The sequence below is a fragment of the Zonotrichia albicollis genome, chromosome 13, assembly GCF_047830755.1.
Source record: "Zonotrichia albicollis isolate bZonAlb1 chromosome 13, bZonAlb1.hap1, whole genome shotgun sequence".
Taxonomy (NCBI): Eukaryota; Metazoa; Chordata; class Aves; order Passeriformes; family Passerellidae; genus Zonotrichia; species Zonotrichia albicollis.
This window is the reverse complement of record NC_133831.1, coordinates 15,892,559-15,909,801: the sequence shown is the minus strand read 5'-3', so window position 1 is coordinate 15,909,801 and position 17,243 is coordinate 15,892,559. Positions and strand designations below refer to the sequence as shown.

The 17,243-nt window shown below is 43.1% G+C and overlaps 3 protein-coding genes across 4 annotated transcripts in view; 2 read left to right on the top strand and 1 right to left on the bottom strand.

The window, feature by feature from the left end:
* ANKRD27 (ankyrin repeat domain 27) overlaps nucleotides 1-11,781 on the bottom strand; it is a 56,372-nt gene extending 44,591 nt beyond the window's left edge. For both annotated transcript variants that reach the window (XM_005490067.4, XM_074551112.1), the window contains exon 1: nucleotides 11,641-11,781. The gene's annotated coding sequence lies outside the window, so the exon portion shown is untranslated. The remainder of the gene's footprint in view (nucleotides 1-11,640) is intronic.
* On the top strand, nucleotides 294-5,293 carry RGS9BP (regulator of G protein signaling 9 binding protein). Its single transcript, XM_005490066.4, has one exon. The coding sequence runs from the start codon at nucleotides 295-297 to the stop codon at nucleotides 1,006-1,008; it is 714 nt and encodes a 237-aa protein (XP_005490123.1). The 5' UTR covers nucleotide 294; the 3' UTR covers nucleotides 1,009-5,293.
* Nucleotides 11,653-17,188, top strand: NUDT19 (nudix hydrolase 19). The gene is made up of 3 exons (XM_005490068.4): nucleotides 11,653-12,489; nucleotides 14,249-14,456; nucleotides 15,490-17,188. Exons 1-3 carry the CDS (start codon nucleotides 11,668-11,670, stop codon nucleotides 15,714-15,716), a joined length of 1,257 nt encoding a protein of 418 aa, XP_005490125.2. The 5' UTR covers nucleotides 11,653-11,667; the 3' UTR covers nucleotides 15,717-17,188.
* Nucleotides 17,189-17,243: the final 55 nt, after the last annotated feature.

Here is a 17,243-nt window from a genome sequence, read left to right as displayed (position 1 = left end):
CAAACAGCAGCGCCCCGCTGAGCGCGGCGCGGACCGAGCCGCCCCGGCGGCGCTGCAGGCGGCCGGGGCGCGGGGAGCGATGCTGCCTGCCCGCCCGGGCTCCCCGCCGCCCGCCCGGGCTCCCGGAGCCGCCTGACCAGCGGGGAAGGGGCTGCTGGATGCAGGCGCGACCCGGAGGCAGCGCTTGCCATGTGTGCTGGTAGCGCCCGGCTGTGGCAGCGCCCGAGGCCCGGCACCGGGTAAGGCAGGGCGGCACCGGGCAGGGCGGCACCGGGCACGTTCCCCGCCGCCACCATGGTGAAGGAGGAGTGCAAGGCGCTGCTGGACGCGCTCAACAAGGTGACCGCCTGCTACCGGCACATGGTGCTGACCATCGGCGGCACCTCGGACTCCCAGAACCTGCGGGAGGAGCTCAAGAAAACCCGGCAGAAAGCTCAGGAGCTGGCGGTGGCCAACAGAAACAAGCTCACCACGGTCCTGAAGGACAAAAGCGTGAGTAAGGAAGATAAAGCCGAGTTCGAGAGGCTATGGGTGATTTTCTCCACGTGCCTAGAGATCCTGGAGATCGATATGAGGAGAGCCCTGGAGCTGGGCCACGAGTTCCCTCTGAACGTCCCCAAAAAACACCTGATCCAGACGGGCATGAGCGGGGGAACCTCCGGCGTGGCCGCCCGCGCTATGAGCGTCCAGAACATGAAGTACGAGGCCGAGCACAACATAGACGTGGTAGATTTGAAAGACCTCGAGAACGAAATCAACCAGGTAGGAGAGATGATGTACGAGATGGAGATGAAGGTCAATGTCCCCCAGTGGACAGTAGAGGCTAAGCAAGACCCAGGGGCTGAACTGAAATCCACCATCAGCGTGGGCGCTTCCTCTATTGGCATGATCTCTGTGGAGGAAAATAAATCCTTCTGCGACATCAGCAAGGTTCTAGCTGGGATTATTTTCACTGCTGTGCTCATTATCGCTATTGTCCTGGCAGTGTGTGTGGTAAAACTGTCTTAGGGTGGTGCAAGCTCTGACACGAGCGACCGACCCCTCTCCAGCCTGTCTCTGGAGTGTTTCATGCCTCACCTTCACTTCCAAAGTGTGTTACTTGGATCAACTGAGAATTGTAAAAGAGCACTTGAAAGAACAAAGCTGAACTTTTGCCTCTGGATAGCCTAAAATGCACTATTTGTTTCTTCTATGCTTTATGAAGAAAAGGGATGCAAATCAGCCTGCAGAATAGAATGTCTTCGTTTACTGGACTTGTAACAGTTAAGCGAAGTACCAGGGTATTATCACTACTGGCTGTAACAGGGATTTGCCTGCTATTAATAGGTCACTATTCTCAGAAGCCTGTGGTTTTTGTTCTTCACTAGGCTCTGGTGTTTGCTGCTGGTCACTGTTTACACTATTGGAGGTAACATAAATTTGCTGGCTAACATGGGTGTTTGGTCTGACCAAGTGAATAGAATTAATCAAATACAAAACGTATTTCTTGAGCAGAGGAAAGGGCTAAGGATGAAAACCCCAATACAAGAATGTAACCAAGCACTATTTTAAATAACTTAATGGTCGGGGAGGGGGGAGAAAACAGAACCATGTCTGATACCAAGTACTGTTTGTTGATTTCGACTGGAGTGTACGGAACCCAGTTGCATGAATTGGCACAGCACATGTCAATGACTAATCGCTTTCCAAATCCACAGAGAAAAAAGGGAGAGTTGCATATTCAGAAAAATACTAGCAAGCCTCATGGTTTTCATTCACATTTACCACGATTTTAGCTTTCCCTGCAGGAAGACTGATTCTTGCTACTGATTTTAATTTTTCCTTCTGAAGCAGCAATTTGTACTCTGTGATTAATTCTGAAAACAGGAGCAATGAATCTACCCACAGCAGATGCAGTAACATGGAAAAATAGATTTTAGCAAAAAGAAACGGTGTTAAGTTAAAGCAGACTTTCCCAATGGGATCCCCTCTCCTGTTGACAGGGAGGGAGTGATGCTTGTATGTGTACAGCCACAATTCTTCAAGCTCCCAAACTGCAGAACTCTAGACAAAGCTAAAAATGTGTCTCAGTTTCATATCTCAGTCATTTCTGATTAATCATCTGGGAAACGGGAAGCCTGTAGGATTGGTCCCATTTGATAAAACTACAATTCTGGAAGGGAAATGCAACAGCATTAAGTTTTCAAGTTCTTCCCTGTGGAGTTGTCAACATTTAAACATAAAACTGTGGGAACATACACTTACTTAGCAGAGAAGCTGTACAATATTTTATAAAAAGGATTTATGTGTTATGGTATTTATTATTTACTTCTGGAAATACCTTCTAGTGCTGTGAACACACTGTCTGTTCAGGAATGCTTGGTGCATGTGCTACAGTGCCATAGGTGTATGGGGCACTCCACAGCCAAATATAAAGACCCCAAAATAATGGGGGTTTATTTTTCTTTATTGATTATTACAGGAACATTATAAAAAATGATCAGTAATAATCAGACATGTTTTGTGAACAGTCTTCATTCTTGTTAAATAAAATTGACAACATGCATATTTTTTAATATTTTTGAGTTAAGAACTAAACATACTTCAAGAAACTGCAGCAAACAGTTTAATCTTTAAAACTTAACTGGATTTATGGGGGGGAAGTATATTTGAATCTAGTCACTTGTAGGTGAGGAAAAAATAGGAGGCAGACGCCTGAATTCAAAGCTATAGATGATCCTTATATTGAAGGATAATGTGAGCTCTGCACATTGGTCCAGTCTAACTCCATTCTCTCAGGAATTCAGAGTGTTCCAAGACAACTCCACATTCCTTTCTGTTGTGTCTCACTCATATCATAGAATATGGTTTATATGTAGTTCATCTATGTCTGTAGAGATCCCTGACAGCTTTCTAACAAAGCCAGGTCTGTATTTATCGGTGCTACAGTTCCAGCCTGCCTAGACAAGCTGTAATTGCTGACTGTTCATTTAAATTGGATGATCTCCTTCACAACCACAATTAGTAAACATATTTAAGGAAAATACAGTAAAAGCTGTAGAAGAATGTACCTATTGGATTGCCACCTCTTGTCATTAAGGACCTGTGGATGTTTTCACTTTTTGCACTCTCAGTTCACACGAAGGTAGAGAAGCCATTGGGCTCTGTTCTGCGCTGCTTGAAAACTCCATAAACTTTGTGAAATCAGACCATTTAACCACATGTTCTCAAACCCCCAAGTCATGAATGCAAGTCTGTTTTCTGATGGCTAAGTAAATGGTAACAATGACAACATTCATTATCTTTTATCTCGGTATCTTCCACACACCTAACCATAGATAAACTGTTTATCCACACTTAGTTGTGTAGAAGAATTTTTAAGACTAGATCATCTTTGAAAGCAAGCCTCAGTGGGTTGGTAAACTGTTATGTTTTCAGTCCATTGCAGTTTTGGTTTTTTACTTGGATTTTTTATATAGGACTCAAAGAATTCATATAAATAGCCTATAAGTATGAAGTCTTGCATTATTATGAACATGCACACAATTACTACTTAAAGGATTGGCCTTGGAAAAAGAATTTTCAAATCTTAGGACAAAGCTGGCTGCAAATTAATTCATCATTAGTATGTTCCTAAAAATCTGTATCATCTTATATTTAGCCTATCTATCTGAAATTAATAGATTAAGTAGAATTCTAACAGAGGATTGGCACTGTCTACATGGATAAAGTGCTGCCACTCATCTCCTACACATGTTTGTTCCACGTGACAGAGTTTGGCACGACACTGTACAAAACCAAAACTAAATGAAACCTCTGTTGTCCAAAAATACAGAAGCTTCCTTTAAATTAAGAAACAGAGATATAGATTTGCAGTCTTCATTTTTTCCCTCTACTGGAATGCAACTGGAAAGAGACTGGAAATGCTGCTTTGTAAGTGGAAAATGGGAATTCATACTTCAAAATACTCTATATTGAAACAGCACGATAAAAAAGCACATACTCTCATGTTGATTGGTGAGAATGTAATTATAGTACAAGAAAAGATGGTCATTGCTTAATTAATATCAGTGTTGATCTACTTCAGCTCTTTTGTCTTTATTCACAGAATACACATATTAAATTTGCTGTATAGTAAAATCTTACTCCTGACTTGAATTACACTGGTTTTGCCTGTGCATGGGTGGTATTTTCTACACTTTGAATAATGCAAACCTGTTACTGTCACTATTTATTTAACTTAAAATAAAGTACTTCCTTATAACTTACTGGTTTGCTTGCAGTAGTAATTCAAATTAAAACAAAATCTGTCAGAGCAGGTCCAGAGGAGGTCACAAAGGTATCACAGGGATAAAGCACCTCTGCTGTAAGGAAAGGCTGGGAGAATTGGGACTGTTCAGCCTGCAGAAGACAAACTTTGGGGTGACCTAATTGTGGCCTTTCAGTGCCTGAAGGAGATGGAGAGAGCTTATTCACAAGGGATGGAGTCACAAGGGGAACGGCTTCACGCTGACAGAGCTGGCTCAGATGAGATGCTGGGAATAAAATGTTCCCCGTGAGGGCAGTGAGGCCCTGGCACAGGGTGCCCACAGAAGCTGTGGCTGCCCCATCCCTGGAAACACTCCAGGCCAGGCTGGACAGGGCTTGGCACAACCTGGTCTGGTGGAAGGTGTCCCTGCCCATGGCAGGGGTAGAAACCAGATGATCTTTAAGGTCTCTTCCATTTTAAACCATTCTATGACCCTTTGAGAAGCTGGAATATTAATATAGCTTATCTGTACTACACTCTTCTAAACTAAAGTTCCTGTTTCAACCACAGTATTAAAAGTAACGTGCTAAGCCCTCTCATTAGTTTTGTAAACATCAACAGAGCCTTCTCAAGCTCCCAAGGCTGAATTGTGATGCAGCTTACACTGCCAGGAAGCAGCAGTCTGAAAAGCCAGGAAATCCCTGCCCTAGGAAACAGCTACAATAACATTTAGGCTAACATGATTCTGCCTTCAGCCCTGGATGTCCAGAGTTAAGTACAGAACCATTGGCTTGGACAACCTGAAAACCAGACTGGGCTGGACTAACAATTGGAATCTCCTTGTGTCAGGATCCAAACTCTGTCTCTTTCAGCCAGCAAAGCTGGCATTTACTTTAGCAAAAGATTTACACAACCTAAGGAGTGTGAAACTTGGTCCTGTGCTATTGGTAGCAACAATGATCAACAGTTGTATCAAACCATCAGAACTGAGTCTGTTAAATGCAGCAATTTGAAATTTCATTCCAGGATTTCCAGTCTATCACCATAAAAAACCATTACCCTTTTTTCTAGTTTAGAAATACAGGACCATAATTAAAGTGTTTCTCTTGATGTTGCAAACAATGTAACATCAAATTTCAGCACTATGAATATAAAATAACATTAGTTTCAAAATTCTTCATGTAAGTACGAAAATGTTTTTTACAGTAATGCAATTATTGAAAACTGGACTAAATGACTGATGTAATTAGCTTTCAGATTAAAAATTAAACATGTGCTTATTGTTTGTAGAGAGGATTGGTTACAAGCTTGCTTTTCCTTCTCTGGAAGGTTTGTGTTGTTTATGTTTGCTTTCCAGAAATACCTTCTATTTAAGTGCTAATAGAACTCCTAGTCAACATATTTACCCTTCACAGATTTTCATTATGTAAAAAGTCATTCAGTAAGACCAGTGGATTACAGATCTCTAAGTGCTTTCTCCCAATACGATTATATAAGTCTTTTAATACAGGAAGAGATCTGGACAAAATAGTTCACACGTGAGCAGCATTTGCTACAGTAAGTGTACAATAAAAGTGGGATTAGAAAATAATGTCTTTCATATGAAATTATCCATATGTGTTTAGGGAACAACAAAAAAATGAAAGGATGTATGTAGTAAATACCAAAGTTTGCTTTTTGTTATGTACAGCAGCATTCCAATGTTAAACTACAGCAAAGGAATATCCTTATGCCCAGTGGGACAGAGGATATAAAATATCCCTGAGTGGAACTGACTCCATTCTCTTATTATGTCTCAGAGAGTAAAACTATTTTAATGTGCTACCTGCTGTTATCCATTTTACAGAAGACAAGCCTTGTTTCCCCCAGTTCCACACTACAAATTACTTTCTCCTGGGAGAAGGCAGTCCCCCACGGCTGGATTCCATCCCCATCCTCACAGCTCACTGCTGTGCTACTGGGTGCAGCTGGGATGTGGCTTTAGCAGCTGCCACTGCAGAACCTGTGCAAAGGTGAAAAATCCCAGGGCACTGAGCCAGCACCAGGGCTCTGGTGGAGCCTCTCAGGCAGCCAAGCACGAGTGTTCCATGCTGGAAGCAATGTGACTGCAAACACAAATCCAATCACAACCTCTCTGAAACCGCCACCCACAGAGGCCACTTACCAAAGGCAATTCTGTTTATTTCTCAGTTCCAGCCATTTGTGAGAATATCTACTGTGATTTACCAGAGTGACAGAAACTGACTTCTCAGCCCTCCACAGGGTCAGGTGGGTTTTTGTTTTGTTCTCTTTCCTCGAATTGTATGTTTTATTTACACTGCATTGCATGGCATTATTTATCATATACTTAAATCTCCACCAAATTAAACAAACTCACAAAATCTCAGAGCTAGATATAATTCAGCTGCACAGAAATGAAGTCACAGCTGTGGTATAAATGTGCTCTGTTGTTTTGATCATTTCCACTGTGCATGAAATTATCACTGCAGTCTCTGATCAGTCAGGTCTGTCTCACACACAAATGTTCGAGTAACACACACAGTTGAACTCACTGATGTGCCACAGCATTAAGAAATCACACAGCCAAACAACTGACTTTAAAAATCATGGGGCTTTTGAAAGAATAATAAACCTCCTACCTTACAGTCATCTACAATTGTCTTGAGAAAAAAAAAATGCAATTTCTTTGTGTGATCCAGAAAAATCGATACAAAAATAGCATAAACTTTGGGGAGGAAAAAAACCACAAGAAAGGGGAAATAGGAAATAAAAGACAAAAGAAAATACTTAACTATTTATACCATATAAAATGACTGAGGACTGCCAAAGACAGCAAACATGATACTCCCTTAGCAACTAAACCTAATATGGTAACTGCAGGTGTAACTTAAGATATACACATTTGAATTCTGGGTCCTGGAAGGTGTGCTCCAAATGATTCCTCAAACAAGCCACCAGTACTCAGTCTGGCAAGAAATTACATGTGTGAAAACCATTCACATAACTAAAAGCTGCAGAATTAGAACCATAATTTCCATTTCCATAAAATGTGTAATCCATTTGGGGCCTGTTGGAAATGATTAAATGATGGAAGCAGAACAGTTCCAGTTGTTAATATTATCTGTAACCTAGTTTTCCCATCTGCCTAATTTGTTGGAATATCGTATTTTGTGTGAGGTTAGCTGGGTTTTTTTCTATTTTTCTTTTTACTCTATATAATGGTGTTATAATCATAAACCTGCATTTCCTACATGTGACATTTATTCACAATACGGAAACAAAACAGTGAATAATCTATTTACTTTTCATATTAATTATTAAGTCTGCCTATTTGTTGATAGTATATGAGCTAAACAATCTAAAAGCTTTAGCATGTCATTTTGAAGTGACCTGGAGGTATTTGAAATACCATTTGAAATAGCTGGAGGCAATTAAAGGATGTGTAGATGGGGCACTTGGGGACATGGTTTAGTGGTGGACTTGGCAGTGCTGGGTTTAGTGGTTGGACTCAATGATCTTGGGGCTTTTCCCCAACCTAAATGACTCTGTGATTCTACAGTACTGTAAAATAAGCCAGTTTGAGAAGCAGTAGACAAACCTAGTGAAATCTCAGCATTTTTTGATACTTGAAGTTGTCACAACTCATTATTGTAGACACTGCATCTGCATGGGGACAAAGATGCATCTAAATTAAACCAAGAACTGACTCAGTATAATCATCTCCAACTCACAGGATAGCATGGAAACTAAACCAAATGATGAAATGTTGATGGACCTTGTTTTTCATCTGAAATTAATTATTACAGTGGTGAAATCTGCACTGACCTGCCTGGGCAAAATAATTTGTGCAATGATGTAACAGAAGGAATGAAGTAATTTGATTGCTAAGTAGTGTAATCACATAGAAAAAAACCCCAGAAAATTAATTTGAGATTCATTTTTATGTATCTAGTGACCTAAACCTTTTTTTTAAACTTTTTCTTGTAAGCAGTAGCTGAAATGTAGAGAAAAATGTTGAAGTAACCCCTGCATTGCTGAAACATGATGCCACAAAGAATTATCAGTGCAATAATTTTATGGTATTTTATTTGATGTAATTTTTGCATCACTCAGAACGGTTTCTTTTTCAATACAACACAATCTGGTTTTGAAAACAAGCTGAAATACAAAGTTATTTGGGGTCCAGTAAGTACACAGTTTTATATTCTGGCATACAAGAAACTAGAAAGACAGCTGAATTCTTTACTTTTTAGCAAAAACACCTTTTTTAATTATTTAATTTGGAGGGGACTTCTGACTCTTTCTCTACTCTCACACATGTATCTAGCTAATTCTTGCTATGGGGAGAGTTCTCTTCACACTGAAGTGCCCTGGATTCTCTGGCCCTAGAAGCATCATGTCCTTGTGGTGGAATCCTCACACACAGTGATGTCACAAACTGGTGTGCTTGGTTTAGGATTAGTGATAGATTTTCTCAGATTTTCTCTTTTTTTTCCTGAAATCACTCACAAAGCTATAGAATATTTAAGTACAAGTGAGGTAAGCTCTGCATTCTAGCGGAATATATTGAAGAAAAACTCATTTAAGTTGGAGATGAAGAAACATGCTCTGTAGATAACCTTACACCTAATTTGCCTTTAAGAGTTATTCTATATTCATGTGAGCTACCTCCAGCAGGTCAGCTACAGCTTTGAGGGGGCAGATACACACTCCAAGAGCTGATCTTTTGCCTTAGCAAGAAACTGGAAGGGGGCAGAACTTCCCTTTGCATCCTTTATCTTTGCTCACAGAGCTTCAGAGTGCTCAGAACCCCCTGCAGCCTCCAGCCCTGATAACTGGGCCAGGAAAAGACTCACTCCAGGAATTTCACATGAGATGACTTTGCAGTGAATGGGTACTGAAATAATCTTCCTAAGGCAATTCTGAAAGAAGCCAAAAAACCTGCCAGCAATAGGGTGAATCTGCTGACCCTCAGGTAAGGAATGGCACCTTCTTTTCAGGTGATTTATACTGCAGAACTGTGTGGGAAAATGCAGCAAATGGAGCAGGGAAGAAAGTTTACCTTAGCTTGCACCTGGCTGTGTTTGGGCCCAAGGAACTGCTCAGGATGCTGAGCTCAGTCCTGAACAGAGCTGTAACCCAGCCCTGGCATTCTCTGGGGTCTGAGGCCACAGCACCGAGCCAGCCCCACATCCCATCTGCACTGCCCTGCGGGAATGCCTTGGGAACCACATCCACGAGGTTTAATACCAGCGGGTGCCAATAAAACCAGGGGAGTTTTATCAGGGGGATAAAGCACCTCTGCTAGGAGGAAAGGCTGAGAGAATTGGGATTGCTCAGCCTGCAAATGTGATAGCTTTGGGGTGACCTAACTGTGCCCTTCCTGTGCCTGAAGGGAGCCTGCAAGAAAGGTGAAGAGAAACAATTAACAAGGGCCTGGAGTGACAAGGGGGAATGGCTTCACACTGACTGAGAGTGGAATATTAGGAAGAAATCATTCCCTGAGAGGGCAGTGAGGCACTGGCACAGGGTGCCCAGAGAAGCTGTGGCTGCCCCTGGATCCCTGGAAGTGTCCAAGGCCAGGTCTGACGGGGCTTGGCACAACCTGGGATAGTGGAAGGTGTCCCTGCCCATGGCAAAGGGGGAACCAGGTGATCTTTATAAGGTCTCTTCCAACCCAGACCATTTTATGATCCCATGCTTCATTTGCCAGGGTATCCTTTACATACATACTAGCACTTGTGAGCCTTTAGACTGTGCAAGACAAAAAAACCCAAACCAATATTCCAGTTAGAAACTTAACACTATAATCACTGCTATTCTCTGGTTTCAGATTTTCCTAGATACATTCTGAAATTATGTTCCAGATATCAGATATCACATTTCTGCCATACTAAGACCATTTTGTATATGTGTGGGTATTATATCTGATTTGAAAGCGACACCATTCATTATTGGTACAGGAGTACTTTCTACTTAAAATGTGTTTATGCTGAAATGATCTGACTTAATGGACCCTAAATCTTTTTGATCTGCCATCCAGCTCATTGGATGTTAAATCTTAAAAAACCTCAGTAGTCTATTAATATTTCACCAGTAAAGCAGCTTTTAGGCAAAGCACATTCCTAACAAGATGTGTGCTTAACACAGTGAAATAGTTAAATACACAAGGAGTGCAAGAGGCAAACAAATATCAAGATGAATGTCATGATTTTAGATTCAAAGTACCTTAGCACAAAACAACAAATTAATGAACCTTGTGCTTCAACTGCCTAACTGGTGAGCAAAAAGGATTTAACTAGTGAGGAAAGGGCTGCTCAGGTTAACAGGTATCATTGGTTTTGCTTGTACACTCAGTGATAAGTTAGGGAGGCAGGCTTGCCAATTGTCTGGCCATTCATTTTAGCAGCATCAGCTGCCTTGGCTGACCTGCCGTGCCCACTGCAGCCAGGCACCAGGGTGAGCTCATGGCCCAGCTGTGTCTGGGCACACCACAAGGTCATCTTTGGATTTGTCAATTGACATGATAAAGCATCCCACTGCTTCAGCTGCTTCTAAACTTCACTGCAGTTCCAGTGACACACATCTCAGGCATCAAGTACAAGCTCAAACACAAAATCAAATAGAGAGGTTGTCAGAAGCATGTACAGGTACGTGGGTATTTGCCAAATGCAATCTGGCAAGAGAAGGATTACAGATGGGAGAAGGATTTTCCATGTTACATGTAAATACCATTCCTCTCAAAACTTCTCAAATGGTGCCATCACCTTTTTTCTGCTTAAATTTCTAACAAATTAAAGAAAATTGAGGAATCAAAACCAATTAACAAAATAAAATGTTTCCTAAAGGTTCAAAGAACATTTCAAGGTTTTGCTACCTTGCTGCATTTTTTTTTCAGCTAACAAGGTACTTAAAAACCTCAAAACAGGAAGAGCTCTGTAATGATAAGTTGAAACTCTACATACTCCTCCCGTCTGGAATGCACTAGAACAAATTCAGACAACTTGGCAAACGTCACGTTTAACTACAGACCTAAAATGACTTTTGCTGTCAGCGTGGCTTGCTGTGGCACAGAGATAAGGAGATTTCCGCGGGGCCAGCTCGCGGGTCAGCAGCAGCATTGCCACACAAATCCGAGTCCTTGGCTGCTGACCCCGCGCTGACTCCCGGGGCTGCCACCAGACCCTTCCCCGCGCTCAGGGAGCTCTGGGCTCCCGGGCAGCTCCTGCACATTTACACCTTGCGGTGCTGTAAATGCACTCCTTGCTCTGAGCCCTCAGCAAGGGCGAGCCAGCCCAAGCCACAGCTTCCCAAGCCACTTAAAGCCATCGCCTCGTTTCTCCCGGCCATCGCTGCCTTAAACCCCGTGTATTTCCTTAAGCTCTCGCCCCCTGAGGACACCCGTTACTTACCGGCTTAGGGCTGAGGGGGGCCGAGGCATGCCGGCGCTGTCCCGCCTCCCGCGGGCCTCCCCCGGCGCAGGCCCGCCCCGCGGCTGCAGTGGCTCCTCCGGGGGCGCAGGCGGCGGTGCCGGCCCGCCCCGCCGCGGGAGCCCCGCCGCCCTCCGCCTGGCCAAGATGAACCCGCGGCTGCGGCACTGGCGGGAAGCGGCCACGCTGCTGCTGGCGGCGGGCACGCCGGGCCGGCCGCCGCGCTCGCCGCTCGGCTCCTTCGACTACGAGCTGCTGCTGCTGCGCCGGAGCTCCCGCAGCGGCTTCATGCCCGGCGCCCACGTGTTCCCGGGCGGGCTGGCGGAGCCGGCGGATTTCTCCGCCGAGTGGCTGGGGCTGCTGCCCGCCTCGCCGCACTGCGGGCTGGGCGCCGTGAAGCCGCCGCCGCCCGGCTGCAGCCGCGCCCCGATCTTCGCCACCGACCGGGAGAGCCTGGGCTCGCAGCTGCCGGGGGAAGTCGCCTTCCGCATCTGCGCTCTCAGGGAGACCTTCGAGGAGGCGGGGATCCTGCTGCTGGTGCCGGGGCGCGGGCCGGCCCCGCCGCTGCCCGCCGAGCGCCTGCCGCCCGCCGCCGAGCTCGGGGAGTGGCGGCGCCGGGTGCGGGAGGACGCGTCCTGCTTCCTGCGGCTGTGCCGCCACCTGGGCTGCGCGCCCAACATCTGGGCGCTGCACGAGTGGAGCAACTGGCTGACGCCCGTGGGCAGGGCCGGCCCCGGCGGCCGCCGCTATGACACGGCTTTCTACCTGTGCTGCCTGCAGCAGCGGCCGCCACACGTCTCGCAGGACGACCAGGAGGTGACAGCCGTCCTGGTAAGGGGGGCCGGGGTTCCCGGCGTGCAGCGCAGCCCGGCCCGGCGGGTGTTGCGATGGGAGCGGCCGCTCCTGCCCGAGCCCCTCTCCCACGGCTCCGGGCTCCGCCGAGACTGCGCCCTTACACTTCGAACAGGCGTAGAATCATAGAATAGTAGGGGTTGGAACGAACCTTAAAGGTCATCGTGTCCAACCCCCGCCATGGGCAGGACACCTTCCACCAGAACAGGTTGCTCCAAGCCCCCATGTCCAACCTGGCCTTGCACACTTCCAGGGATCCAGGGGCACCCACAGCTTCTCTGGGTACCCTTTGCAGGGTCCCACCACCCTTACAGTAAAAAAACTGCCTTCTAATATCTAATCTAAAAGTCCTCTCTTTCGATTTGTACCCATTGTACTCCTTGTCCTGGCACTACAGTTCCTGACAGAGTCCCTTTCCAGCTTCCGTGCAGTCCCCTCAGATACTGGAAGGCGCTGTGAGGTCTCCACACAACTGTCTCTTCTCCAGATCAGTCCAAGCCCTCCTGATAAAGCTCCTTGAGGAAAGGGAAGGGAGTTTTTACCTGCACCCTCTCCCCTGGACTCCTGGCACCATCACCAGAGGTGCAGCTGCAGCAGCTGTCGGGAAAGGGTTATTTGTGAGGTTGTTGTACATGATCCGTGTCACATCAGGTCCCTTTCACCGTGAGTTACTACTGTCTCTTTCCAAGGCAGTTGACAAATACCATTTTTTAACATTCATTCTTGCAATATAGCAGGGTTGTCTCACCTCCTCAGTATGCTGGGAGTGATCCATGTGGTATATCCAGGTACATTCCAGCACTGCATGAGATGCTAGTAATTTTTCTCTTTTGGAATTACTTGGAATATTTTAAGTAATATGCAAACTTGTTGAAATAGTCTCGTAAAAATTTTGACGTTTTTATTTTTTTAACCTTTTTTTTTTTTAATTGAGTGTGTAAAAGTAACAAACTTCATGAAGAAGCTCTAAAGAGATCTCAGGGTCAGGTACATTAGGGTCCTTAAGGTTTTTCTAGGATTCTGAAAAGTTTGATTACAAGTTAGAAGTAGATGAGAAACCAGACAGTTCTGTAAAAGCCTACATAAAATTTTGGTATTGCTGATGTTCCTGTATTTATTTGTTTAGCAAATTCTGCTACAGAAATTTAAAAGTACCTGAAACCTTACTTTCAAGAGCTCATGTTGTAATTTTGTTAATAATAGCATAAATCTACTGCAAACAATTATCTATATATTATTAAATTCACCATATGAGATGAAATCAAGATTACCAGTAGTTTTAAACATGCAGAATTATGATGAATAGCTGGGTGTTCATGCTCTGAAAACAATGCTTCTAAGGAGCAGATGTTTAGAGGTACTTTTAAATCTCAAAACATCAGTGGCAGCTTCTGGCAAGAGCAAGTTTAATGTTTTCTGTTGGTTTCAGTAAACTTTCAGTCATGCCCCTAAAACAAATGTCAGTTTTTAATCCTGGCATGTCCGTGTGTAAAATAAAAAATTACTTTTATTGGGAAAAAATAAGTAGTTTTTATCGATTGTTTGTTTTTCAGTTTTAAGAATATCTTTGTTGTTACTTTGGTGTAGTTTATACATGGTTTTTATTATATTCAGAAATATGGTCCATTGCAAGCTCCTTTGCTGTATGGACTTCCTTGCTAAATGACTTTTCAGTTTATTCAGACTTTCTATCTGCTGCTGACACTATTATTTCAAGATTTGTTTTTTCATCTTCCAGTGGTCATCACCTGCAGAAGCCATCGAACGCTTCAAGTCTCAGGAGATCTGGTTTCCTCCACCTCAGTTTTATGAATTCTGCAGGCTGTGCAACTTCTCTTCCCTTGAGGAGCTGCAGCAGTTCAGCTCTGCACGGGCCCTGGAGGGCTGTGAGCGCTGGATGCCCGTGACGCTGAGTGCTGCAGATGGAGCCATCCAGCTGCTGCCGGGTAAGGACACGCTGGGGGCTTCTCCTGAATGCACAGCATCCCCTGAATGCTGTGTGCTGAAGCCACATGACATAAACCATCCTTAACTGAAGGAAAATACTCTTTAAGTCAAGTTACTGCATGCTGTTTCCACCTTGTTTGCTATAGTTGTGACGGTGGCTGCAGTCAGAGACAAGCCAGGGCATCAGGCAGCACAGTTACTTCTCAGTTACTCATAATCTCATTGTCTCACCATTGTCATCATATGTGTATTTGTGAAAGAATTCCAGCATTCCAGCTTTGTGTAACCTGAAGGATGTTTAAAAACTCCTTCCTTTAGTCCTTTTTAGTGGGAATTCTCCTTTACTTCAGGTATCACTTTGTGAGGAGATGGGAATCCAGCACAGCTGCAGTATCCAGCTGCAATGATAAGGCACTGGACTAAAACCATGCACTCAGCCATCTTCCTCCTGCCCTTTCTACTGCTTAAGTTTCTCTCCTTTCATAATCATATACATGCAGTGTTAAGAAAAGCTGCATATACTATTCATTATTTTCTGCTTTTTTAGTTTGTTTTTCATTATGCTTATTTTTTTTTCTTTTGGTCACAATTTCTGTAGGATTTCTGTATTTGGGGTTTATTGTCAGTGTTGCACAAGAGTATAATGCCTTGATATGGCAAAACATTTACTTTAACAAAATAGAACAAAATACATTTCTGTTCTTAGTCCTGTCTTTATACCCATGAAGAAGTGCTTGTCCTGTGCTCCACCTATTATATACACTCCTGTCTGCCCAGGCTGTCATTACAGCATACTAATAGCGTATTATCAGGAGCTCTGGAACATTCAATGTGCACTGCAGTGTCACTGACATACTTCAGAAATGTATGACTCTGTCTTTAAATCTGAAGATGTTTAGAGGCAACTTACTTTGCATTGCGAAATGCATTTCCACTGATTTACATATACTGATAAATCCTAAAAAATTACCTGTGAGAAGGCTGAAAAATAAGGTTGGCTATCTATAACTAAATCTTTTTTTCTACCCCCAGGAGATGAGTTATATCCAGAGGATCCAGATTATACTGGAGAAAAGAAAATGAATTTGTCAACAGATAAGAAGGTTGAAGATCTCATGAGAGAGGGTGGGGTATTTCACAGGATGGTAATGAAAGACATCAACAATCTTGCTATTTATGTTAATATTCAAGCAAAATATAAGCATATAAATCCACTGATGATAAAGTGTGATAATTCAGATTACAATAGCAGATTATAATATGTCTTGGGTTTAAATCTAGAATACTTTTAATTGCATATATGCTCACTGTGGTTTTGGTGCTTTTTAACTGTTGCCAAATAGTCATGAATATATTTCTCTGTCCTGCCAAAGCATTATATCTGTACATCTGTGGAGTCACATCTATGTGTATCTAATTTCTTGAGTCTTTAAAAACAGAGCAGTTGTGCCACTGTTGAGTCACAAAGGTCTTCTTCTCATTGAAAATGTATCTATATATATTATGATTAGAACAAGCAGAGAAGAGTTGAAGGATTCTTTTATAGTGCTTCCCAAAGTTATCCACTAGATAACTGTAATGTTAGAAATGGATAAAATCTCCCATTCCATATTTGTTAACATTTCCCATTTTATTCTTTCTTTCATTTTGGGGACAAGCAATATATGTATAGATATATACATAAATTAACTATAATGCACTTTTAAAAATAATATTATAAAGTTAATTTTTATATTTTATATGCTTAAATTCTTTCTACTAATGGTAATAATTCAAAACTACAATTTTCAAAGGTAGACTTAGCTTAAAGGAAGTAATCTATGGAATTGAGTGCATTCTTTTTATCAATATATTTTTTTATCTTCAAGCTGTAAGCAATTTAAAAAAATAAAAAGTATAATTTTTAGCTCCAAAAACATATCAACAACTTAAGGGAATAATGTTCCTCCTTGATATACCCACATCCATATTCCAACATCCCACATTTTGCTTCTTAACTACTTTACTAATTTAACTGAGATTTAAGAACTTCAGAGGAAAGATTGTTGCTTAATGTTTGGGTTGATTTTGTCTTTTCTTTTGTTCAATAAGTGAAGTCAATGGAGCAGTTTTGTAAATTATCTGGAAGGATAATGAATGATGACTTCAGATTAGTCAGTAAAGTTGTTCAGAAAGCTTTGTTCCAGGTTTTGTTCTCTGTTTCAATTAAAACCGGTTGCTACAATTAGATTAAATTGGTTTGTAGCATTCATTTGGATTAAAAAAATACTGAAAAAAAGGTGTGTCTTTCTCTTCTCCCTCAGAACATACCCAGGCTGGTGCTGGTTTTGCAGACCTTGTTGAGGTTTGCAAACTGCTGAACAATGACCACATAAGCAGAGCAGTGGGTATTGTGCATCAGAACACCTGAATATTCTGGCTGGGTGTGACATTCCCTTTCTCCTGTCACTGGAGACTTCACCTGCCTGCCCTGACTTCTCCAATGCAATGGAGAGTGCCCCAGGACCCACCCTTGCTCGTTCCCCCAGAACCCCAGGATGCATCTCATCAAGTCCCAAGGACTCTATGGAGTCTATGTTCAGGCTTCTCAGATGGCCTTGAACTTGGTTTTTTCCTACAATGAAAAGCACTTTATTCCTCACCTTGAAGTTCAGGGACATGGGAAATGTGGGCAGCATGACTGCAGCAAAAACTGAGCAAAAAAAAAAAAAGTCAAATGTCAAAGAAACCCTGTCAGCCCTCCATGTGGATTATTCCTGAAGTATTGGGGGTGGGGGTGCTCATTT